The sequence below is a fragment of the Falco rusticolus genome, chromosome 2 (assembly GCF_015220075.1).
Source record: "Falco rusticolus isolate bFalRus1 chromosome 2, bFalRus1.pri, whole genome shotgun sequence".
Taxonomy (NCBI): Eukaryota; Metazoa; Chordata; class Aves; order Falconiformes; family Falconidae; genus Falco; species Falco rusticolus.
In genome coordinates this window covers 92,510,480-92,536,686 of record NC_051188.1, presented here as the reverse complement: position 1 = coordinate 92,536,686, position 26,207 = coordinate 92,510,480, and the positions used below count along the sequence as shown (strand labels likewise).

The following is a 26,207-nucleotide window of genomic DNA, read 5'->3' as shown; positions in this document are numbered from 1 at the left end:
TGGAAGATTTATGCCTGACCCTGTGAGGCCTGAGTACCTCCTCTGTACTAAGAGATCATTTAAGCCAACAGACAAGAGTGGAACCAATATCTCTCATAAACACGCCTTGGACATATTATTAAAAAAACAAACTCTTTAGTTAACTGGAAATCACTAAATTAATCACATTTCTGCCAAACCATTAACAAAAGAGGCTTGCTATTACCCAGTAAGGCAATGTTTCTTAACAATCAATGAGAAACTCTTAAGTGAACAGAGAAGAAAACAAAAAATAATCATTTGGGAATTACATGCCATAGTGTCGCCTCTCCTCTGTACCTGATCCAGGGGAGGAATATATCCTCACAATCTTAAGTCATCACATGAGTCTTACCATCCAAGGAAGACAGAACTTTCCCAGTCAACTGCCTTATTAGCACCAGATGCACACCTGAAAGTGCAGGGCTACTGGATTGGGGAAACTTGGCTTGTTGAGAAAGGTCTTAAAGTGCTGTGCTCTTCCTCCACTTAAAAAGCAAAGTGATCTTTTTTCAGTTCAGGAGATAAACACATTCATCTCTATATCCAAGAGTTTTGGTCTAGACTAAAAGCAAGCCGACAAAATCTGACAAGTAAAAAGAATTTGAAATGTCTACTGGCTGAAGGTACTTTGGAACTCTGAAAGCCATGCTTTTTTAATAAATGTATGAGTAACAAGCCTGACAGCTGAAGGAACATTCAACATTATAAACACGTCAGACTGTCTTACAGCTCATCAGCAATGCAGTCAATACAACCAACGTGGCTTAGAGAACTAACCAACAAAACTAAGTATCTAGTTTAAAATGGTATCATTAGTTGGCTCTCTAAGCTTCACTGATGGTTTTGACTAGATGCTCATTGACTAAAATGAGCACTTAATCTAACTCACGTGAAGACACACTAGAAAGCACTGACACCTGACATCCAGATAACAGCATACATTCACTAACTATCGAGGACTTCAGTTTCAAATAAATTTTATAGTACTATTCCAATTTTTATTTTTTTAAATAAAGTTGAACTGAAGATAGCAGTAACTGAACAAGGTTTACAGCTAGGATTTTCCCAACAAAGTGGTATTTTAAGCATCTACTCATATAAGTGTCTTCAACAAACAAGCTTCTCCTCTCTTTACTTAAAAGCAGGCAATGCCCTTAAGAACGCATAGTAAGGAAAACATACAAAAATAGATTGCAAAATAGATTGCAAAATAGATCATAAAATGACTAGTAACTACCATACTATTGGATTTATAAAAAAAACCCAAAAAAAACAACCCAACCAAAACACCACAGTACTGTGAACAAAAATATTTATGCAAAAAGGAACAGCACTGCCCTTCATACCATGTTCATATGGTGAAAAGGTTCCAGCATCTATGTTTATGTAAGGATCAATTTTGATTGCAGTGACACGTAGACCACATGATTTCAGGATGGTGCCAATGCTGCTTGCAATGATTCCTTTGCCGATGCCTGAGATGACACCACCAGTTACCAGGATGTACTTCATTGGCAAATCAGCACAAGCACACAGATACCAAGCTGGAAACCTAAAATGACAAAAGACATACATCTGACAAATGTAAAATCACGTCAGGGAAGAACAGCTTCAGTATGCAAAGAATCTAAGTTTAAATAACCTTCAGAAACTCGCAAAAAAATTACCATTTTTTAATCTGGAGTAGGATTCATCTCTCCCTGTTTATACACCAATACATAAGTACCTAATCCCCACAGACAGTGGAAAAACAGATGCCGTTTTGACATACTGCCCTGTATACCTGAGGCAGAGTTCATACAACATATTCCTCCCCCATGACGGAAAAAGCCAACTAACTTTCAGAACTGTAAATTAGGCAAGATGGATCTCACCCTGGATTCTGTCTAAATTAAAGTGGTTAATAATTTCACATGTAAATGTTTTAAGTTTCAGATTTAGAGAAACACCTTAGAGCACTCATTACTATCACGCATTCAGAACAGCAACCCTGGACAGAGTACCTCTGAGATCCCTGCCATGGCCAACCTGCCAGTCTCTGCTACCCTGTCTAGACTGCAAAATAAATGATTCTTCGCAAAACTATGAGCACTCACAAACACTATACCGTGAAGATAGAAACATGATAATTAATGCATATTATGGTGCTGAAGCCTTGATAAGATACAACACCGTATTTCACAGTGCTCTACAACACTACTAGCAGAAGCAAAAACAACTATTCAGACACAGAAACTTCCTCTCTTAAAAATTCGGTTCTTTATAAGAAGTCCAGATAATTAAAACTGAAAAAAAAAGGACATGCTATGAACTAAAAGATCCAAATACCATACTAGGTAAATCGTATGATTGGGGGGAAGGGGGGATAATCTAATAGATGCTAACATGTCTCTGCCACCTTGCACTGTGTATGAGTACGAATGGTAAGGGAACCAGAATCACTAAAAAAAGATTATGAGACCACCCCATACAAATTCAGATAATTACTACTCACTAAAAATTCTTCATCACCCTTTTTGTTGTTACAGTGTGCTGTTCTCGTTGACTACAGGATGATGATGTGTGTATCTCATCCGTAACCGTATTCGCATTACATTCAGGCAGCTGTGGAGGCTAATCACTGGAATAACTTTTGAATAATGACAGCATGGCTCACCCCAGAGCAAAAATTCTAGGGTCAAGAAAATCTTTCCTTATTTAAGTACCTAATTAATCCAAAACAACATGCAACAGTACATAATCAAACTGCACTCAGTATAAACCAAAGCAGTATGGTTCTTCAGCTGCTGGTATTAAGCAGCAACTAGCAATCGAACATTGTAATTCTTCCTTTTATGACACTGAAGTAACATAAATAAGGCCTGGATCTTCAGGAGACAAGTTCAAGAATGTAACAACGCTTATTATCAATGCACTTATATTTCTTGGTAATAGGAATTAATAAATCATTATTTCTTTGTCAATACAGCCAAAAGGAAGGGCACAGCCACGAAAAGTATTTAACTCAGAAGAAAAGGATCATTGGGGATTAACTTCTCCCTGCCATTTGATTTTAATACGCAAATTTTTTAATACCATAGATTTTAAAATTTTGAGCCTACCTCTTGTTTGAGACTCTTCCTTAATAAATCAGCTAATGTAATGTCAACATTTCATAATCATCAAAGCTACTTTCAGGAAAAGGAAGGAGGGAGAAATTATTTCAACAGGTATAAATCTTAAGTATGTGCCACTGCAAAAATCTTAAACTCTATCACCTCGCTCACAGGAACCAAAGTGAAAAGCTCGCTGTGGTTTTTGGCAAGAACAGCGATTTCCCAGCAGCTGAAGGAAACACAAAGTTTACTTGCAAAAGACATAAAGACTTCCACGTGGGAAGTCACTTGTAAGAGGAGAAGGAAATAGTGAAGGGCAAGCAAAAAGAGAACACTGGCAGGAAACATTTTGCCGGGAACTGGAAACCGGCACAAGCAGGACGCGAATCGCTCCGTTTCGTGCGACGGAGCCCCGTGCCAACAGGGCTCGCTGCGCTCAGCGGGGACTGCGGAGCCTCCGCGCCGGCCGTGCCGCGCACCAGCCGCAGCCGAGCCGGGGAGCGGGGCCGCCCCCGCCCCGCCGCAGCAGCCGGGCCGGCCGTTACCTCAGGGCGGCGGCGGGCGGCCCAGGTGCGGGCGGGAAGGGCCGGCGGAGGGCGGCCGCCAAGCGCGGGCCGGGGGCCGGGCGGCGCAGAGCGCGGCGGGCCGCCCCCCCCCGAGCGAGCGCCAGCCGCCGGCCGGTGACTTACCGCCCCGCGCCGCCGGCCCGGTTCTAAGGGCGGGCACCCCCGCCCGCAGCCCCACAGCGAAGGCGAGGCGCGGCCGCTGCCCAGTACCGGCTGCGGGGGCACCCCCGGGGGGAGCGGGCGGCGCCCCCCGGCCGCGGGCGGAACGCGGGCAAGCCCAGCCCGCCGCCCCCCCTCAGGGTGCGACAAGCCGGGGGGAGCCGCCCCGGCGCGGGCAGAGCAGCCGGGCGGGCGCGGGCGCTCGGCGGCGGCCCCGCGAGCCAGGAGCGCCAGGCCCCGCGCGCCTCCCGCCCCGCCGCCGGCGGCGCTCTCCCCACCTCGCGCGCCACCTCCGCCGCCCCGCCTGCCCCGCCCCCGGCGGCCGCGCGAGAGGGAGGCGAGCGGAGGGCACCGCCCTTCCCCGCGCCGGGCGGAAGTGGCGTATGCGGAAGTAGCGGGGCGCCCCGGCTTCCGCGTACGGAGCCGCCGGCCCTTCGGCGCTGGGAGTGCCCGCTAACGGCCGAGCGCGGCTCCCGCCGCTCCTGCGCCATGTTACGCGGTCTGGGCAGCTGGTTGGGGCTGGAGCGGGCGGGCGAGGAGAGGCTGCTGCCGCCCGAGGAGAGGAGCAGCTCGGCCGAAGAGGAGGAGGAGGCGGAGGCGGGCGCGGAGCCGGCCGTGCAGGGCTCGGAGCAGGCGGAGCTGCAGGTGGACTCGGAGGCGCTGCTCAGCCAGGCCAAGGGGCTCGGCAGTGAGTGTCCCGCCGGGAGCGCGGAGCGGGGGCGGCCCGGCACCCTCAGCCCCGGGGCAGCCGCAAGTAGCGCAGGGCAGCGACGGGGGAGGGGGGACTGGCTCGGCTAACGCACGTTTGGAGGTCAGAGTAGTTGCTAGTGCTTATCGCTGGCGCTTAAACCGAAGCTGTAGTTGAGCTAAACAGTTACGGGTAAGTTGTAGGATGAGTTAAGCGTGTTTATTCCCAGTTCAACGGACGCAAAAGAAAACCCGCTTTTTATCTAGATGGCAGCAGCTCCGATGTGGCTCGTACAATGATGCAAAATGGGGAACACAAGTTTATGAGGTGACCTAAGACTTTAAAAAAAGAAAAAAACCCAAACCTGACGCGTATCTTTTCAGATGTAAACGATAATTCAGGTTAGGTTAGCTGCTACAAAAGATTATCTCAGTGAAAAGTTTTAAAAGTTAGTGTTTCCTACCCTTTTCTGTTTTCACATGTCTTTGTTTTGCATCTCTTTTAAATCTTGTCTGTTAACTGCAGGCTATGGCATGCATAACTGCTGTGTATTTCACAAGATGGAGATCTTCATACAGATTGCACAGTCTTTTCCCCAGTTCTGAAACAATCCTACACAACTGATAAAGCTGGAGTTTTGGAAGTGACCTAATTCTCTAATTTCATCTTCGTTTCTCTGCAATTCACCGATTCGTTTTAAATAGCAGTTACTGGCAATGAGAAATGTTTGCTCAAGCTGCCAACAATTCTGTGTACTATTAAAGCATATTGCCTCACTGGAAATCAAAAAACATTTTAGAAGAACTTGGGAGTGTAAAATATGAACCAACCAAATAGCTGAAAAGTGTTTCTTTCCGTTATCATCTTTTTCAGAATTATTACTAAAGGATCACCATTCCTTTGAGTATTTGTTTGGTTGTCACGGTGGGAGAAGTGATGTGTACATTTAGAGTAAGGTACTTCATGAATTGCTGTGGGGTTTCTGTGATTTTTTTTTTTCATAGGAAGGTAATGGGGTTTGATTTTTGCTGAGCTCCTCTGTAATGAGGCAAGGCTGTAATTTGCTGTAGGTGAAAATTCATTCTGGTTTACTTTAGTGAAATCTTAGATAAGAATTAATCCAAAGTACAGCTCCGTACTAGTTGCTAGTGTTGTTTTTGGTTTTGTTTTATTTTACTGATGCTCTGAAATACTGGACCAATATCATCTGAAAGGTTATTCTGAGATGGTTCTTTACTATGGTTTGCCTTAGGCTATCCAGGCTGCAGCAGTTTATGTGTGTAGTTTCCTCAAATGTATGGTTGTTGTAAATAGATCCTAATCTGGTAGTCACTTTGATTGTTGAGGAGGGAAAAAGGACTTTGAATTTCAGGGGGAGAATAAGTATTGACTGTTACAGATGTAAAGGTCAATCCCATAATTTGCTCTGGAAATGAGAATTTGGTTTAGTGATCCATGGATTCATTGTCTGTGACACCAGAGAAGATAGTGGTGGAAAGGCTTTTTTAATAAGGATTTGGACATCACTGTTTTAACACATGATAACTCTAGAAACATCTGCATGACTAGCAACCAGGGTGGCTGTGTGGAAAGACTTCCCTAGCACGTAAAAAAGATTACTGGTAAAAATGAAGCCTGATATAATGTTATTTTTTGCTCATTATCAAATTATTACAAAGTTCAGGAAAGTTTTTCATTGTGAACTACTAACAGAAGTATTGCTAGATACATATTCTTAATACAGGCATAGATTTGTAAGAGAGGAAAAATTCCTTGGTCATTTGAAAGTGGAAGTGTTGTTTTCCACCACTATTTTTCTAAGGCTAAGTACCACCTCTTACTGAGGTTTTGTAAGTACCTTAGTTTGGAAGAATATTTGCCTGTGATGGGAATGAAAAGCATTTTTCTCTTCAGAGTGGTTACAGGACTGTCCAAAACCACTTTGCTTAACAATACCAAAATGCTGCTGGGCAGCAAATGTTTTGGCACCTTTTGCACTTAAAACAATTGCATATGAGAAAGTTTCTGGGGATACATAAAATGACCAATAAAAGCTGGTAGGGAGGAAACAATCCAGTAGACTACTGCTTCGCCTACTGTCATAAGGGGGACAGTGTATGTGTCTATAGTTAAAGTGTAAAAGATCAGCATTTTTTTATTCAATGTGAAGCATGTGGTGGGTTGTAAAACCTGATAACAAATGAAAGATACTAACAAGTACTTGAAGAAAGTTTCATTGCCACTGTTCTGTGGCTTATACATGGAAGTTACATATAAACTGGCTCGCTTAAGGGCTGGCTAGACCTCTGCATATTTTGGTACTGATTTAGTGATACCATAAAGAGGACGGTCGGTTTTCCAAAAGGTTACATGAGTGTTCCAGTGTAACTCATTCTACCAGTGACTAGCAACTGCGTGTTAAAACACTAACTTTTTTTGGTTTTGCTTGCTAAGGTTATTTCTTACATGTCTAACCCATAAGGAAACTGGAATTTTTGTGAGATGTTGAGAATGAAAGCAGGTTTTTGTTTGTTTGAAACAGAAGTTCTGGGTTTTATTGAAACTCCCTTGTATAAAAGTCAGTTGATTTTTCTGGAATAACTGAAATATTCTTACCATCCCATATGCTTTGCATTCTTTCTAATGCCTCAAATATATCTTTGATAGTTACTATGCAGTTTAGATTCGCCATTACTACTTCTAACCCTAGAATTAAAATGGACTGTTTCAGTTGTGTGGGTCCTATAGGGGTCATCAAGTCCAGCTGCCTGACCACTTCAGGGCTGACCAAAAGTTAAAGCATGTTGTTAACAGACTAATGCCGCATAAACACTTGACAGGCACAGGGCATTGACCACCTCTCTAGGAAGCCTGTGCCAGGGTTTGACCACCCTCTCAATACAGAAACATTTCCTAATGTCCAGTCTAAACCTCCCCTGGGGCAGCTATGAGCCATTCCCACATGTCCTACCACTGGATATCAGGGAGAAGAGGTTGCTTCTCAGCCTCCTTTTCTCCAAACTAGACAAGCCCAAATTCCTTAGCCACTTCTCACAGGACATGCTTTCCAGCCCTTTCACCAGCTTTGTTGTCTTCCTCTGGATGATTTGGGGACCTTTACATCATTCATAAATTGTAGGGCCCAGAATACCCAAGGTGAGGCCGCACCAACACTGAATACATCTGGATAATCACCTCTTTTGACGAGCTAGTTATGCTGTGTTTGATGTACCCCAGGGTGTGGTTTGCTCTCTTGGCTGGCGGGACACGCTGCTGACTCATATTGAGCCTTGCTGTTGACCAGCAACCCCAGATCCCTTTCTGTAGGGCTACTGTCCAGTCACTCCTCTCCTAATTTATACTTCTGTCCAGCATTATGCTCTCCCTGGAGCAGAATCTGGCATTTATTCTTGTTAAATTTCATGCCATTGATGATTGCCCAATGCTCCCATCTATGTAGATGCCTCTGCAGTTAATATTATTCTATTTACTATGGCACTTAGCAACATTTTATCGTTGTGTATACTGTAACTGATATTACAGTCATAATACAACTGTTCAAGTGTATTAAAGTGCTTGTGACATCATATCATCTGAGAAATAAACAATCCCAATGTTGTTTTAAGATCCTTTGTCAATAAAGTGATACTTGATATTTCTAAAGGTTTGTGATATACATCTAAGATTGTTCTCCTTAATTAAAAATGAACAGCATGGTGCAACTGCCCATGCTACATGGGTTTTTTTGCCTTGGCCACCTTTCTTCACTTCAGCACTGTTAATATAAAAAAATGCTAGTTAGTCTTTAGAAATACTTGTTACTGCTGGTCTGATACTGAACATATTCATAAAAATAAGCAATTGGGCCACAGTGCTTCTTATGGAGCTAAAAAAACCCACAATGCAAAATAGAACAGGACAAACATCACGAGCAAGCTTCTATCTTAAGACTATTGAAGGATTCTCAAATGTTACTTGCCTGAAATTTTTCACGTGCTTGCACCTTACTTCATGAGGCCTTATTGTGCATGTTGGTTTTCTTAAAAAAAAAAAAAAAGTTCTGTTTTAATACTGTTGCTAAAGTTACTTTCTTGCTTAATGTCTCAAAAATACTTAAATTAGGAAAGACACATTGCTTCAGAAAATTCATTGGAAAGCAATATTTCAAGGACCATTAGGAACGTTTAGTTTAGTAAACAAGGTTTGTGTATAGGTTTGAATTACAGAAAGTTGTGATCAAACATACAGTTTGATCACCATCACTAAAGAATATGAACTAGAAAGAGATAAATAGGATTTTAGGAGTTCTTTTTACGCCAGAAGCTGTGTTAAATGATTTTGAAGACAGCTTTCAAGTAGGTATGCAAATCTCTGAAGAGAAAGGAAAATAGATCTAGTAAGAGAACTGGATGTAAAGAGATCTTTTTTCTCTTCTGATCTGTGAAAGGTTACCTCTTCAATTTTGCCACTGCTGCCACAAAAAAGATATCGGAATCCGTTGCCGAAACAGCACAGACGATAAAGAAATCCGTAGAAGAAGGAAAAATTGACAGTATCATTGATAAGGTATTTTATTTCTAGATACTTCATCTGAAAGATCTGTTTGCTTACTGTTGTTGCAGTGTGGCAAATCTGGCATATAACATTTCTTTAAGCTGGATTTAGGAATTGCATATTTCAAGAGAAGGTATCTCCTGTCACGATAAATGATGTGACTGAAATGTTTATTCATGGTAGACACGCCAAAAAATGGTCACTCTGCTTTAGTCAGTACTGCACCTGTCTTCTGTTCCTTCATGATGTAGATACATGGGAGAAAAGCCAGAAGAGAGTATGAAGAGTGCTGGCGTAGGAGTAAAGGCTGGAAAGATTACTAGAGACGGGCAGTTGGGGGATGCTGGGAGATGTGCGGGTTGAGTTTTTCCCCCAGTTTATTTAGGTGGAAAGAGGAATGCTATAGTTTGCATCTTACATGCATCTCTAAAGCAAGATTCAGGATTAGGTCAGCTTTGTAGATATTATGTACTAAGACCCTGAAAGCTATACAGGTACGGTTTCATAAGAGCAGGTGAGTTAATGGAACTGCATACTACTGTGCTGCTCTTTCCCTCACCCTGACCCTGCCTCTTGTCCTCCCTGTTGCTGGCTGCCAGCTCCAGTTGAATAACTTCTGGAACAAGTGTTATTCCGGTGTTTTAAGTCACGAACTTGGCAGAAAATAAAAATTAAAAAAAAAAAAAGGGCAGCAATAAGTGCTATGTAGTGTTCTGTGTCTGTTGGCAAGCATAGCTTGGAAGGGGAAGGGAAAGGGAACTGGCCAAAACCAACCCAGCTGTAGTGGGCCTGTGCATCCAGGAGCATCAGCCATGGGAGATGCAGCCAGACCCCTCTTCTTGCTTCTGTCTCTCAGACACCTTCAGGGGAGCTAGTGTTGCCTTTTTTTGTTCGTTTTAATACAATGAGATTCAATTTCTTGATATACTTAAATGTTCATGTTGTCTGCCAAATTAATCGTCAAATGGCACTTCCAAGTTTTTGTTATGATCAAATTTTCTCTCCAGATTTCATTAACTTTTTAGTGACAACTATCTATATATAATAGCAGAGTTGCATCTCCTACAGTATATTAAAGCCTAATATAATTTTGATCCACATCAAAAAGCAAAAATCAAGAAAGAAGGTTATTTGGTATATTAAAGCTTTTTTCTTACACCATATGACTGACTTTATACCATAAATACTGAAATTCATATAACTTACAACCAGGAGGAACCACAATGATCTCTTTGTATAACAGGCACTACAGTAGTTCTCTCACTGATGTTCATCTTAAACTGAAAAAGTGGCTTGTTGACGGAAAAATAATGATCAGGAATTTATTAGGATTTAGCTTGAAGACTTGAATGCTTTTTGTTAACTTGTTAAGCCATAGACCTCACTGCTGTAACTGGTTTAAGTATTCATTTCTAGCTTCATGGGGTTTTGCCTCTGCTTTCGACTGCAGAACATTTGCCATTGTTACTTCTAGATTATGGCATGCCAACTTCCGAGGCAGTTCTCAATTTGTCAATTCTAAATTCAATACAGGATCTTTCTGAACATAATTTTTGATGAAATTTTGTCAACAAAATAAATGGCAAAATTATTTCAGCTAAGTAGACATTCTGAATCATGCTTAAAAATTTGACAAATCCAGTTTACTGCAATGGATATATTTCTTGGGCTACTCTTGAAACATATTGTACAGCCAAGGGTATCTTTAAGCATTCAATGCTGTAAGAAGTGTTTAAATAAGTCTATAAACAGTCAGTGTTGTCTGTATTTGATATGGTAAGGTGATAAGTGTATATGCATGGTAAGCTGATGATCAAATTATCAGCTAGGATTTTCCTTTTTTCTTTTTTTTTGGTCCCCTGAACTTGATAAAACTATAAATATAATTTTGAAAGTGTACACAATAGTTTAAACTTTTAAGGCAAAATCAAATGCTTCAGTAAAGGAAAAATGTGTGATTTACATTAAATGTCTTTAATTAACTTACAGAAAGGGCCACCAGGGCTATAAGAATATGATTCCACAGTGTATTTGAAAGCATTTTCTGAGTGAACATGAAACAGTAAGAGTGAATTTTTGTTTATTGTGGTTCCCTAATTTTTATTTTAGACAATTATCGGAGATTTTCAGAAGGAACAGAAAAAATTTGTCCAAGAGCAGCAAACAAAAAAATCAGGTAATGTATGCTCTTTTTTTTGACAGCGCATACACTGCATAAGCTGAAACTTCCGGGAACCTGGAAACTGAGCTGTATCTAAACCTAATCTTTCAATAGTCTGTTTAATGAAACACATTATGGAAAAAATTAACATGTATTGTGGAACAGGAAGATGGTATTTTTAAGTGAGGTTAGTGTTACATTATCTAGTTGGTTTAGATTTGGTTTTTTTAACCAAATTCAGCTTTATGAAATTAACTCAAAGGTCACAGTGCTAGCAAAGCTGATCTCTTATTGTCGTTTTGAATCTTAAGTCTGTATATATATTGGAAACAGGCATGCTGATTTTTTCTGAGCTTTAGCAATTGTCACATTTTTGTAATGAAATGAAAAATGTGGGTTAGTGTTTGCACTATAGTATTTAATTAGTTGCTGTAGGAGTTGCTCTACTTACATTAGAGGCATAATTGCTCTTTTGCTTTCCCATAAATCATTTGCTTTGTAATTATCTCTGATATAACTTTGAGTTCTCCACCCATGTGCTATTGACATCAGTGGATCTGTTTAGGACTTGAAAATAATCACTTGGTTTTTTTATGTTGCCTTTCATGATTGGCTTTTATTTCTTTTAATGTGTTGCCTGAATGCAGTAATTTCTGACAGTGAATAATGAGTGGCTCTATTGTTAATCTTGAAAATTAGCTGGTTTTAAATGGATCATGATGAAATTTTTCGTACTCTCTGCAGTTAGTATGTTAGTCTGGTTTCTTCTTGCAAGACTGCTGATGTGATCGCATTGTCTGTATTTCTGTCTTTATTTCTCTGTTAGTAAACTTTGGCATCTGTTAAGTATATTTGTACAAGTTTCATGAAAATAGGTAGCTAGATTGAAGAAAGAAGTAACAGATGGCCCATTAGCATCAGATGTGAATCCATGTTAGTGAAAGATCCTGCTGATGTCAGGTGGATAGGCAAATAAGCATTGTTTGTTAGAGTGCACAAGAATTATTTGTTAACTGTTACAGACGCAGCATAATGTCTCTGTAGGCTGAATTTGCATTGGCGGTGAAGAGATTAATAGATTTCTATACATCAGCAATATTTCATTTTCCTCTATGTACAGCCTATGGAACTATTTTGGAAGTATTTGTAAATATATAAATCAGCTGAACTTAAGTATGCTTATTCAGTGTATAATGTCTTGTAATTTATAATAAATTTATAACTTATTTTTCTCCTCATTAAAGAATTAGTGCCTTCAGGGTGTTAGAAAATTAACACATTAGTAAATTATTTTGAAAACTTAATTTAGACAAAGTTTACATGTTTAAAGTGAATCTAGAATTTTCTATTTGCAGGCAGCTTAACCAGTTATACAGCATTACTTCAGTAACTAAACTAAGAGGCATGACATTTTGACTGGTGCAAAGAAAAAACTGCAAAGAAATCCCCACACGTTTAGTTTTACAATAACAGAGATCAGCAACTTTTTTTTTTTTGTTAAAACCTCTGATAAACAAACATCCACTCCTAGAGTTTCTCTCTTATGCCATGAGCTTAGTTTAGGGAAAAGGAACAATAGGTTTACTGATGTAAGTCTGCTTATTTCTATGACATTATATGATACTTTATGTAAGGTGTTCATTGTTGGGGTTTTTTATAAAAAAAACCTAATATGCATGCAATTATTTTCCTCCTTTCAATAACAGAATTAGCAGTGCCTCCCTGGGTAGACAGCAATGAAGAAGAGACAATTCAGCAACAAATACTGGCCTTATCAGCAGTAAGCATTTAGTTTCTTGTAGATTTGAATTTTTTCTGTTGGAGATGTTAAAATTTCCTTTTTTTCCCCCAAAGTAAGTTTGGCTGGCATTATTATATATTTTCAATATACTTTTTTAGTGTGCCTGTCACTGCACTGATCCTGTGCAAAAGTAGCTCTTCCATTATCAACTTGAGCCAAAATAGATCCCCAATACCTTTTTTTCTTTTTATAAAGGCTTTACAGCTTTGTGGTATGATAGAGATATGTGGGAGGTGGAATTGTCTTGCTGGTCTTGTGTGTGAAATAAGATATCTTTTTTCCATAAATGTGTTCTTCAAAGGATAAACGAAATTTTCTGCGGGATCCTCCAGCAGGTGTGCAGTTTAATTTTGACTTTGATCAAATGTACCCTGTTGCAATGGTGATGTTACAAGAAGATGAACTTCTTAATAGGATGAGGTTTGATCTTGTTCCCAAACAGTAAGTAATTTCTGCAGGTAACTTATGTATCATTGTACTTTCAATATATCTGTAAATATTTGTAAATCACTCCTTTTTCTTTCTCATCCGTCAATTCCTTTATATACTCCTCTGTATGTATTTTTTACCTGCTAATTTCGAGTGCATGAAATGTGGCATGTGCATTGCAGTTTAGCAGTTGGAAGAGAGAACAGCAGTAGATGTTAGACATTCAGAACTAGTAAGGACCCGTTGACTTAAGTATGGGAAAGGCCTTACATTTTTCCATGTCCAGCATGCTAAATTACTTGAAAATCTTTTTCCCAAACAAAGGTAAATGCAGCAACAAAAATGTTCAGAGTTGTTGGTGTAACTGACACCTCAAAAAGGTTATTGGAGATGGTCAGAGCCCACCACTTCCCCCACCCCCTGGAGAAACGGTAAAAGAATGCATCATGAAACAGCAATGATGCAAGCAAGAAAAACTGATTTTGGACAGGCAATGGGAAAAGCTCTTGTGTTGTGACTGCCTTCCTTCTAGTGGACCTAATTAAAAGGTCCATAAGGTCTTTGTCCCAGCAGTTATGGCCTGTTCCAGCATGGCTTCTTGATCCCAGCTTTATTCCAGTGCTATTCTCCTTTGTTGTCCAGTCCCCAGACTCTGCTCCTAAAGCTTAAGATTCTCATTAAGTAGGAGGTCCCAAATTAGTCCTCCTTTTCTACGCATGGAAACAAGAAAGAAAACATCTTTCTTGGTGATTTTTTTCTCTCTCAAATTTCCTCCTTTTATTAATGTTCCCAGCTCCTCATTTTATTTACCCTCTTTCATGCTGTTCTTTGCTGCTGTCAGTCCTAAAGCTTTGTGTGTATTCTACATCTTCATCAGATCTGTCTCTGATGCTCTGTCTTCAGCCTTTGGTCACGCTGTCCTTGCCTGTTGTACCACATTGCTTAATAGGGTTGGGGTTTTTTCCTGTTCCTGGTCTCAGTAGTCACTGTTTTGCCTGAAGGGGCAAGAAGGTAACTTCACTCTCTTACTTTGTTCCTTCCGTCTTGACCTATACACCCTCCTTCTCATGGGTCTTGCCATTTCTGGCTTCTGTTACCTCTGGGTTAAAGTTGGGTCTTTTCTTGTGTGCTGGGGAATTACCAGGGGGAAATGCTACCTAAGAAATGGAATAGTCTCCCGCTTATAAAAGCTGGTTGTTTCCAAAATGGCAGTTTATAGTTACTAAAGGTCTTGTAGACATGCTGAAAGGTGTGTGCGGATAGTGAAACAGTTCTGCTGTAATCTGCCTATAGATCAAAGATGTTCCATTTCCACCTTGAGGTCTAGGGAAGATGTAGATGAATGTAGTTTGACAATGATAGACTGTTGGGTTTAGAGAGGAAGTGAACAGGGTTATTTGGCTTGTTTGGTTTGTTTACGTGATTTGGCAAGAGAGATGGAACAGCATAATACTTTTCCAAGTTATGTATTGCTGCATGCTGTCAAGCTTTTTCTAAAGTCACAATATTATTATTATATATTCAGGTCTATTATAACTGTCTTGTAATAGATCAAGAACTTCTACAATGATGGATTTTTTTAAACTGTCGCAGATTTCTTTTTAAGTTTTTACGTAAATGGCAGCTATGTTTACTCCTTCCCTCTGCATATTTAATTTCACTTCATTGCTAGATGGTAAAAGGAACCATATTTCCAAATGTAGTAATCAAAATCTGTTCTCTCTAGCATAAAAGAGGAGGTGTTCTGGAGAAATTATTTCTACAGGGTGTCCCTAATTAAACAGTCTGCACAGCTCACCGCACTTGCAGCTCAACAGCAAGCAGTAGGAAAAGAAGAGAACAAAGGCAGAGAAGAGGATAGTCAACTGAAAGGTATGGAAAGGATTTGTTTTAGCACAGCTCATGAAGTTAGTGTCATACATACTGACTGTATACATCAGATTACATCAAATTTTCATCCTGGATTTCCTATTAAATCAGGGCTTCTCTCACCACACTTGGTGTTTGACCAGGTTGGGGAAGAGGAGGCTCCTAGTGTTTTTAAGCCATTTTCCAATTCCTGCCAACTTTGTCAGAAGAGTGGAGATCTCAAGAGATGATATTTTTTACTTGGGTTTATAACAACTCAAGATCCCTGGTTGCCTCTGGTGTGCTTTTTTGACTTGTCAGAAAGAAGTAGGAGGTACCTTTCGTTAACCTGATAAGACAACAGGTACTAGCCAGCCCACCCAGCTGGCATATGGTTTGCTCTTGCTTTTGCTTAGGCCTCAGACCAAACGGAAGTCGGTGAGTGATATGGGGGTAGAATTACTGTAGTGGTGGAGGCACACACACATGCAGGACATGGAAAGGCCCTTGATGTGTTATAGAAATGGAGGAAGATGGGGACCAGGAGACTACTTGGGATTCAACTTTGAGATGGAAAAACTGCTTCAATGTAGGTACCTTCAGTTGTATTTATCAGTTTATATAGATGGTTCTTGCTGACCCTCTTAGCAATCATGAGTGTCTTTATCTGCATGGAAACAAATTCTGCAAGCAGGAATTTATGCAGCTTAGAGTATAAAGCAGTTACTGGCAAAGACACAGAAGATAACTAGTAGCTCATTAAATCTTAGTTTAAGCTAGGTACACTCACCAACCCCTGGTAAGACACCTGAAGAATCTTGGCAGGCTGGGTACACATTAGACAGAAGGAGAAAGCTTTTGCTGCACCTGGGAACAGATTCTCATACCCCCAGCACCAATAAGTTGTCATCATCTATGAAATCCATTAATGCTCATGTCCTGTTGACACTGCTGGCCTGACTGACAACCAACTGATCACTGCCAAGCTAGCTGCTTTTTCCACCCTTCAAATATAATATCTTTCCATACTGGTATTTTTCCTCTTGAGTCCTTGCACTGCTAGTGATCCCATCTTTCTAATCCTACCTCAGTTTCTACTTTCACCTTTCTTATCTTTTTACAGACTTTCTCACAAGTCTCTTGCGCAATTTGGTAACTTTCTGCACAGTCTAAGCTAAAGTTACTCAGCTGGACCTTGGCTTGTTGAACACAGGCAGCTGATCCTTGGGGTGAAGGGGAAGTTACAAAGGGAATTAGAGAGCCAGGCTTGCATGTTGCATAGAAGTTACCTTTTCACAAGGACTGTAGTAGTTTTGTGGGTATTTTTTTTTTTGCATGTGCCTTTGCTGTCAGTTTGTCTCATACAGAGCACACGTGTGTTAGCGTGGGCAAGGTCCCCATCTAGAATGAGCAAAGTAGTTTTCTCTGAGTTAAAAACCCAAGGAATGCTGACAGGACAGGTCACTACAGAATGTACTGCAGAACAAGAGGCACCAATTCTGATATCTTTTATCCAGGACAGTTGTCTGCTGTCCCAATGGGCTATATAAAAGTCAAACGCTGCAGCATGTCCTCGTGTTGAAGAGCATGATGTCAATCATAGAAACACTACTCATGCTATTTCAGGCTTTATAAACTTAAAAAAAATTTAAAAATCAAGGCCTCATTTGAGGATATGATGTGGAGCACAGAGGAGATCTAGGCCAAATCTATGCAAAATGACCACAGGCCACATGTACTCCAGAGGATGCTAGCCTCTGAGGAGAGTAACTACTGCCAGCACACACCTGTGGACTCTAGGGAGCGAGGTTCCCTCCCTGGGAAGAATGACAATGACAGTATGGAAATAGTCCCATGTGTTTACTGTAAGGATGTAATTCTTTTGCTCATAGTGTAAAATATGTGGAGGTTAAAAATGACAGTTTTGAGAACTACATGATAGAGCATCTTTCTACTGTATTTGTAGTTTTGTAAGCATGTTCTTTTCTCTCCATAGAAACAGAAAAGCAATAAAGAATGTTGATTATATGAGGAAACTGATTGGTTCTGTGGAAACTGAGACTTAATTGGGTTTTTTCTTATATGAAAAAGCTACTCTTAAATGCCCTGCACTAACTGTTTCATCATAACAGAAAGCTTTTATCTGTACCTTTCAGTATAGACTGTATTTAGTCTCATTTCCCACTTACCTGTTCATGTCATATCACTTCTACACTCCCACCATATTCAGCTCCCATTTTTGTCATTTTCTGTGAGCAGGTTGTTTACTGTTACCCTGTGCAGGTGCCATCAACTCAGGAACACACGAGATTTTCATAATTTCATAAACTTTTGCACCTAACTGGCATCTAAATGGCATTTATCTCATTTTATTTATTTATTTATTGTTGTGATTTTTTTAATCATTCTTGGATTTCTGGATTATTATTTTTTTTAATTACACCAACTGATAGGATTTTATTATAGACTATTACAAGCAGGGACTGTCTTCTCTGGTTTTCTGTAGTGGCTCACAATAGAACTTTGAGTATTGGATCCTTTCATTTGCTACTGCATTTAGTCCTTTGTATAGAGGAAAAGGTTGCATTTGGAAAGATTAAAAATATACATTTTGCCAAAAGATATTTTCTTCACTGTTGTTTATAAGCATAATTTCTGAGAAGTCTGTTTACAATCAGTATGCTTCCCCTTTCCACTGAACTTTTTATTTGATTTCTGTTTCTGCACTTCATTGCTTCAGTAAACCAATTTCAGAAAAAAAAGAAAGCTGCTGCTGTTGTGGCTGACTGGCTAGTCAAATAGAAGTTACTCTATCATTAATTACAGTGCTGAAGGTTTCCTTTATGCAAGCTAAACATGTAGTTAAATAGGCAGTCTTAAACTGTAAGTTCCTAGAGCAACCTCCTTTTTTTTTTTTTTTTTCCCTAACAGTAGAGTACTCACATTTTCGAAACTGTGGCTGTTTGAATTGAAGTGTCTCAATGCTACAGGTGGCAGCTGACCCTTTTTAACACCAAACCTATTATCTTTGAGTCATCCAAACCCTTGAAAATTGCAGAAGAGAAACTTGCTGTGTAATACCCAAAGAGTTATTCTAGTAGAATTACCATTCTGACTGAAAACAAAACATGTTTTAATTTAATAAACAAAAACAAAACAAAAAAGCAGCATTCTCTTTAGATGTGTTATGGATCTCAGACAATTCAGAAGACCAGTATAGGTTATGCAGGTAGATTTACTTCCTAATGACTGTGTATTTTGTAACAGCAAAGATACATTTACCTAACTGTAGACAATACGGTTTTTGTTTGATTTGAAAATGGCATAGATTGGGAAGCTTTGGATCGTCTGTGTTATTTTTTATTTAAATAACCTTTTTGAAGGTTGGATTCCCTAATTGGAAGTGAAAACAGGAAGTAATTGCCTGTTGGTTACTCTTCATAATGTCCAGAGTTTCTTCTTAAAGCTGACTATCTATAAAACAGAATTAATTACCTTCCATTTTTATCTCTCTGTCTCCTCCTTTTCTGTTTCAGAATGTTAGTGTGTTTGATGTTGTGTTAAAGGGAATGGAGTAATTTAGCAGAAAATACGCCCACCCCCCACCTTCCAGCTGTCCTCACCAATGTGGGAGGTTGTGTGCAGCTAGCTTTAAATTGTAGGTGATGTCCAATTTACCACTATCAGTCCAGTCGCATTTAATATGTATATTAAACTACCACAGGTCTGGATACACCGATGGCAGTCGGCACTGCCAGGCCAGCCATGCTAATGAGCTAGCATGGCCACACTCTAGGGCAGGGGTCCTCAAACTGTTTAACCAGGGGGCCGGCGCGCGGATGCAGTGGCAGGCCGTCATCTGCGGCTGCTTGGTTTCCCCCCCCAGCCCCCGGTGGGGGGGTCTGTAAATACCGGGGGCCGGATTGAGGACCCTGGGGGGCCGTATCCTGCCCGCGGGCCGTAGTTTGAGGACCCCTGCTCTAGGGTTTGGTCGCATTCAATGAGAAACTGCGGTGACCAGCTGCTTAACGGTGCAGTTTTATTTGTGCAACAGATATACAGGTTCTTGGATTGCAGGTGATGGTGACTGTTTGCAAAAAGGCACATGCAAAGAAAATGTTATAAAGTGTAAAACCTGTGGAAAAGTTAAAAGCAATATAGCCTGGCTACAAATATTAAAAAGTAACTCTCTAGAGAGATTTCTAAGTCTCCCGAAGAAGTATTTAGTTTAAGTCTCACCCAAGGTGTCCGGGGCGGGGGAAGAAAGGCTCAGCCCGTCAGCTGGTCCCAGGAGTCTGTCTCGGTGGTGTCTTCCCCACTTGTCGCCTCATTCATTCACTTTTTATACTTCTCTTTACTCCCAGGTGGAGCTTGAGTGACTCTAATCATACATTCCTTTATTATGATTGGTGTAAAGTTCTCTCGCTTTCATTTAAAGATACAGTTAATTTTAAATTCACTACGCATGCTCCCCAAGCGGGGGATCCGCTCTTTTCGGGGGGGCCATTTGAGTAGGAGGTCACGATCTCCCACTACCACAATTATTTTACCCTGGCATCCTTGAGCTTTATCTCTTCAGCAGTTTGTTTTCTTTTAGCAGTTAGCATGTCCTTGCCCGAAGGCTTTGAAGCGCTGAGCGGGCCTAGTTCCCAACCTCCTCTCACAGATAATGAGGCTCTTGCTTGGTCTTCGCCACAGTTGTTGACCCAGCAACAGGCATCTTCTCGTATATCTTCCATTTAGCAGCTGCTATGCAGCTTATCAGCTGTGTGGTGCCATCAAGTTCCCATTCCTGCAGGGAGCACAACAGAGCCTGGCCATGGGGTCTCCACTCCACCCTCCACTGCTCCTCCAGGATAGCGGGTTGTGTGGCTTAGGGAGCTGTGGTGATGCAGATTCTGTGCATGCCAACCGTCCTGAAGGTGATAGCTGTGTTTTACCCTGAAAAGCTTTCTGTAATACTACGCTTCTGTTAGGACCCAATTTTTCTCTTAATTACCCACCCCCCCACCCCCCCCACCCCACCCCCAAGGTGATTTTCCCACAGATGTGAAAGGAAAAAAGGAACAAATGGAAAACATTCCATGTTAGAGTGTAGAGATTGTATAAGATCTATAACAAAACGCCAAATTCTAGTCCTCTTCAAGGTATTAGTAGCTATTTACTTGGGAATTAAGTTACCTCGGGGGCAGAGAGCACACTAGCAGTAGAGGAGATGATGCCAGGCTAGATCCAGAACAGTGCTTATGGCATGCTGGTCACCTCAGACTGGTGCACGGCCCAGTGCAGAGCTGCAATGCTGCTTCTGCATGACAGCAGCAGATGGAGCTTGAGGCACCTCTGTTGCGTGGTGCTTTGGGCGCTCAGTGCTGAGCAGCAAAGAGTCAGTGCTATGTTCTACAGCCTTCCAGAGCAGGGAGGGAGTGCTGGAGCCTCTGGCTGTGGTGCTGGGTGTAGTAACAGATCCTCTGAAGATCGGGAAGGGGAAGGAAGAGAGATGGGACAGAGCAGTAAGCATTGAGTAGATAAGCTGTATAAGCAGTGACAGCTACCCGTTAGGGAATTCTTTTAATTGGAACTGATCTTAATTTTAAAAAATTAAACCTGAAAAAATTCCCCTTCCAGAAATTGCTGAGTAAGCAGGAGAGGTCCACCTGGGCGTACTGCAGTAAGCAGAGCTGCAAGCTCAGAGCTGCTTTGCATGTTTGAACAAATAGAACTGCTAAGCAAGCACTCCGTCACTACCACAACATGCCCTGTATATTAATTGTTCTTGCAGCCACCTGGCTTTTCATTGTGACTCTTCAACCCTGCTAGCTGGACGAGGAAGAAAGCTGAGCTATTCCTTTACCTGCCAAGGAAAAGATCTGTCCTTGCTTGTAAACAATTGTCTTCCTAGCACCATGCTACTAAATACAGAATGCACAGTGATTTTTCTTCAGAAGTTGAGAACAGCTTCTAGGGTTTTATGTTATTCAGTGACTTCCTTTGCCTGTGTGAAAGAAGCTGCGAAACACTTCTTGGGTGTGTTTAGGGGGTGTGTGTACAGGTGTAGTCTGATATACCAAAGAGGTAACTAGTGGCAATGTCAGTAGTAGTTGGGTACAACCAGGGAAATCTGGAACTTCTGTGATAGGTAGTAACTAGATTTCATGACCCAAGTCTACACTTCTGTAACCTTAAAGATCTTGTGACATGCTGCAATCTGTAAGTGTTTTATAGAAGACGTTCTTTCAGATATCAAGCTGTTCCTATTTACATAGTTCTTTGGATCGTTTTGAGGGGCAGAGGTGTTCTTGTGATTTAACTTTGGAGTCATAATGAGGAAATTATTTGCTAGATTTACCTTACTTAAGAATAGAAAATTGTTTCTCTTCTGTTTTGTTGTTGCAAATGCTTTACTGTGGCTGAATTGAGCCTTTAACTACCAGACTCCTTAAAATATAATACTTCCTTCTACATGTAATAGCTATGCAGATTGAGACCTTTATGTATTTAAATGTAACCTAACTCTTTTTTCCTTCTTGATAGAAACAGTACGGCCAAAAACACCACCTGTTACAATAAAGCCTCAAATAAAATCTCAAGAGGTAAAAACGCTGTTATATTTTATCTGGTATTTAGTATGTGAAACTTTTACTTACAGAGGTAGTTGTGTATCCTTTTGCATTGTGCTATGAAACCATAATAATATAATAACTGACAGTCCTAACCTGCTGCTCTACTGCTGTGATATTAATTTTCAGTGCATACACTTTAAACTCATTTTCAGTAGAAGAAACAGTAGTTTATCTGAAGAATGCTTTCAGTAGTATCCTGCACATTATCAGAAAACGTTTTTACTCTGAGGAGTGACATTTCCAAAATGTTTGGAGTAGAAGGTTTGCATTGTATTTAGATACGAGGGTTACCCTCATAAAAAAATATTCATGTGCCATGTTCTGTCCAACTCTTCAGCAATTGACAGGATTAAGTATAGGAACTCTAAATGATGCATTGCAATAGCAACGTTATTTTATTGCAACGGCAAGAAGAATTCTCCTTGATACTGTAAAAACCTGTAACTTAGACACATGATGACCCTTGTTCGTTTCTGGATTGTGAAATCAGTGCCAGAGAACACTCTTGGCAGACGCAGAGCTGTGCATTTATTTGCCAGTAGCAGTGGAGCAAAGCTAGAAAGACTTCCAAAGAACAGTCCTCTTTTAATCTCATTTGTGTGTAGAAAACTGTTACTGAATTGCGGTCAAAATTTAATATTAGTCTCAGGTACTGTTCTAAACTACTTAGGAGTTTATTATTGTTTCTGAAGATTACAAAAACAGAATTAAAGTTTTTAAGAGAACACAAAAAGGAGCTAGGATGAAAAGCAGGTCATTTTTCAGCACAACTATCTTAACAATTTTGTCTGTAGAAAAATTGTCTTAAAGAAAAATAACCCATAAAGAAAAGTAATTGTCAGAGTAATGCATTTGGTTTGGGGTTTTGCTGACTATTTAAAAGGCAGGCAGTCACATGAGTGGAAGTGGTGGCATTTTTTTCCCCCTTTTTGGATATGCTTATACAAAACTGTCTTACTGCAGGATGAGGAAGAGATTTCCACAAGTCCAGGTGTATCAGAATTTGTGAGTGATGCTTTTGATGCCTGTAATCTGAATCAGGAAGACCTAAGGAAAGAAATGGAACAACTGGTGCTAGACAAAAAGAAAGAAGAGACTTCAGTAGCAGAAGGTAAAGCTATTATTACTGTGTCTTAAATACAGCAATTCTAAGATAGGTTGATTGAAAAAAAAAATTAATTCAATTTAGGAAAGTAGATTTGTGATTGTTTTACAAAGTGTATGAAGTGACCTGCAATGAAACGCTGCAGAAGTTAATGATAATTCTCATCACAGTAAAACACATCTTGTACACGATGGTAGCTATGAGGAGTTTAAATCCAAAGAACCTAACAGTTTTTAGGTGGCTCTCACTCTCTTATGAAACTGACAGTGGAGTATTTTTTTTCTACCTCCTCCTTTCCCTGCCTTCTCTTTCATAGTTCTTTATGTGTACAAATTTTTCTTTGTTTAATTGAAAAGTACATTATTTGAAAGTCAGGCTACATTTTCTTTTTGTGACACCAGCTAGAAAGGCAGTATTCGCATCAGACTCTGAGCTTCCAAATGCCTCTGCTGTAAAAAGTTTATAAAAATTTAACAAATAGCTTTGAGGATGATGAGAAGAATTAAAGTGGGGCTTACACTTAAAATAATTCAAAAGAACTAATACCAGTGTAAAAAGCATAAAAACAATCTGTGATGATGTGACTCTGGCTATACACAATGAACAATTTACTGTGAAGCCACTTGTATATGCAGGTGCTTCTCATAATTTATTTTACAATGTGTTTTGCATGTTGCTGAATCCTTGTTTTCTGAAATTGTTACTGTTTTTCCAATACATAGCCAAACTTGAGGAATTCTAATATATAATATCAGTTCTTTGCATCTAGCTTTTTGATAGAAGTGTTTCAGTAAGTCATTAACGTGTAATTTGTTCAGAAAAATCTCAGCTGGCCTTAGTGACTTGGACTATGGAATTACATCTTCATATCCAGGCTGAAGTGCTAACCAACATGTAACACATCAAACACCCGTCTCCTCCCACATACTCTTGCATATGATAGGTAGAGCTAATTAAAACAGAGATTAACACAGGAATGCCTTCTGACTAATTCTTTGCCCTGAAGCATGAAATATGATTGCCTTTAACACTGATTAAATGAGCTTGCCTAGATAGAAATGTCAGTGAGGAGAATACCTGCTGCTTTTTTTAAATTATCCATGGTATTTGGTCTTGATATCTCCCCACCCACCCCAGTATAACCAACAAACTTATGAACTTCATATTTTTCCAGAAATCTAAAAGTAAAAAGGGAGATTCAGTTGATTGTAGATGGAAAGACTGCAGGAAATGAGCTTGCAAAGTGATACTTGTTACAACTAAGCTGCATATTTGCTTTTTATATTGTAGTACACACATAAGATTATAGTCATATATTAATTCCTATCTGTGGTCAACAAGAATGTGAATTCTGATCCTGAAGTTTCTTTAGTGTTTAAGGAGAATCGTCCATAAAGTTTTGGGGATATAAGAGAGATTCTGTGCAAATTCATCTAGTTTTATAACAATACGCAACATTCTACATTACTAAGTTTGTTCCTACACACTATCATTTATCTTTTGTAGAAGAAACTGCTGATTGGGAAAAGGAATTACAACAAGAGCTTCAAGAGTATGAGGTGGTGACAGAGTCAGAAAAACGTGATGAAAACTGGGATAAAGAAATAGAAGAAATGCTGCAGGAAGAAAATTAAGCATTTTCAAAATCACTATAACCCTGAGTTTTTTCTGAGGACTGACATGGATTTCTGCTTTCATATTTTGCTTACAAAAGATCTTCAAAAGACATTAAAAAAATCTAAAATCATTATAATTCCATATCGGGATACAACCAGTATTTCTGTTCTTTATATGAGCAGTTTCTGAACTTATACATTCTTCAAAAGAAGAAAAAAAAAAAAAAAGACAGACACTGCAGTTTATATATCATAATTAAAAGTGATAACATTATTATATGAAGCAGCAGTTTAGTTTGAGGCTTTTTTGGATGGTCAAGAAGCTCTACAAAGAGATTCTAAATCTAAAATCTCAGTTTGTATTGTCTACAACTTTGGGATGTAAAAATGGATGTTGTAAGTAACTTAGTCCTTGAAAATAACTCATCACATTTGCACTCTGATCCCTGTATAATCTGTAAATGTGTACTATTAAGGTACTTGTAGCTAGTATCTTTCATGTGTATTTAATTTCCTTAATGTATGTAGCCAAAGAATTTTTAGAAACCCCTATTGAATAACTGATAATTTGTTAAAAAAATAGTAAATCAGACTTCAAAAGAATTACTGATTAATTATTGATCAGATATGATTAACTGACAAACATTAAAACATTTAAATAAGAGCAGTTATTAACTGTTTGAATTAAAGTGTTGGTTTTGTTAAATCATCAAGATGCTGCCTTTCCGTTTAATTTTGCTGAGTAAGAGTAAATTAAAAGTTTCTCTTTCCTTTAAGTGCTGAAACATTTATGTAAAATCTTTGACTAGTTTGGTTATCTTTATTAAATACTGTAGATATGTATAAAACTGGCTCATTTATTTGGCAGGAGGGCAGAGTGAGGGGCAAACATATTTCAGACTTACACAGATTTCTGAAATACACTTTGTCATTGTGCTTAAGACATGGAATTTAAATAAAAGTTTTCTTTAAATTTTTTTTTTATTCTTATGCATCTGGATGTTTCCTGTAGTTCTAGCATTAAGTCAGTATCCTTATGTATATAAATGAAAATTTGATGTTCTGTTTGTCATCTATTTCATAAACTTCTGTGACAAAACACATGAAATTCCAAATACGAAGGAAAACTGGTAAAATGAAGTAGGTAGGAGCCATTAAGCACAATTGTATTATAGGCATGTTACATACAGTAAGATCTGTCTTAATGACATAATTTTGCAGAAGACTTTTGTAAGGAGACTGAAAAGATTATAGCTGTAATTACTGAGTCAGTGTTCATCCTGTAGGAACTGAAAAGAAGTAAGTAGTTTTAACTGCTGTTACTGTAAGAAAGGACTATTTAAAATTGTCTCTACTAGGAACTTGGACAGAAAACCCTCCTGTATTTCTCATAATGAAAAATTAATTGTTTTAAACCTGCATAAATTTGGCTTCTCAAATTAGTTTATTACCATACATTTTTCTCAACTACAAATCTTCTTAAGCACGATTTGTATTGTTACAGTGTTTTTCACTATTAGTTAACAGATGGAAGATAAGTCGTG

At 39.6% G+C, this 26,207-nt stretch overlaps 2 protein-coding genes and 1 long non-coding RNA gene across 5 annotated transcripts in view; 1 reads left to right on the top strand and 2 right to left on the bottom strand.

Annotated features, from left to right (window-relative positions):
* Nucleotides 1-4,145, bottom strand: part of CTPS2 (CTP synthase 2) — a 74,032-nt gene extending 69,887 nt beyond the window's left edge. The window contains exons 1-2 of one of the 3 annotated variants that reach the window (XM_037377289.1): nt 4,120-4,145; nt 1,368-1,573 (exon numbers count right to left, since the gene is read on the bottom strand). In XM_037377289.1, coding sequence (XP_037233186.1) covers nt 1,368-1,533 — 166 coding nt within the window. In that variant the 5' untranslated portion in view covers nt 1,534-1,573; nt 4,120-4,145. Of the gene's footprint in view, nt 1-1,367; nt 1,574-3,805; nt 4,074-4,119 lie in introns of those variants that run through there. The other 2 variants (XM_037377288.1, XM_037377286.1) reach the window with 2 other exon arrangements.
* Nucleotides 4,146-4,218: 73 nt separating this feature from the next.
* Nucleotides 4,219-25,645, top strand: SYAP1 (synapse associated protein 1). The gene is made up of 9 exons (XM_037377290.1): nt 4,219-4,529; nt 8,977-9,095; nt 11,193-11,259; nt 12,951-13,024; nt 13,347-13,486; nt 15,201-15,346; nt 21,854-21,912; nt 22,906-23,053; nt 24,554-25,645. Exons 1-9 carry the CDS (start codon nt 4,331-4,333, stop codon nt 24,679-24,681), a joined length of 1,080 nt encoding a protein of 359 aa, XP_037233187.1. The 5' UTR covers nt 4,219-4,330; the 3' UTR covers nt 24,682-25,645.
* LOC119143237 lies at nt 8,278-21,847 on the bottom strand. The gene is made up of 2 exons (XR_005102634.1): nt 19,562-21,847; nt 8,278-8,568 (listed from the first exon to the last, which is right to left on the bottom strand). It is a non-coding gene; the product is annotated as an uncharacterized LOC119143237 (long non-coding RNA).
* Nucleotides 25,646-26,207: the final 562 nt, after the last annotated feature.

Excerpts from the sequence above, each read along its gene's own strand:
- SYAP1 (XM_037377290.1), top strand. The coding sequence starts at position 4,331 with ATGTTACGCGGTCTGGGCAGCTGGTTGGGGCTGGAGCGGGCGGGCGAG. Across the intron at positions 15,347-21,853 it reads AGAGGATAGTCAACTGAAAG|AAACAGTACGGCCAAAAACA; the intron begins GTATGGAAAGGA and ends CCTTCTTGATAG. Across the intron at positions 23,054-24,553 it reads AGAGACTTCAGTAGCAGAAG|AAGAAACTGCTGATTGGGAA; the intron begins GTAAAGCTATTA and ends TATCTTTTGTAG.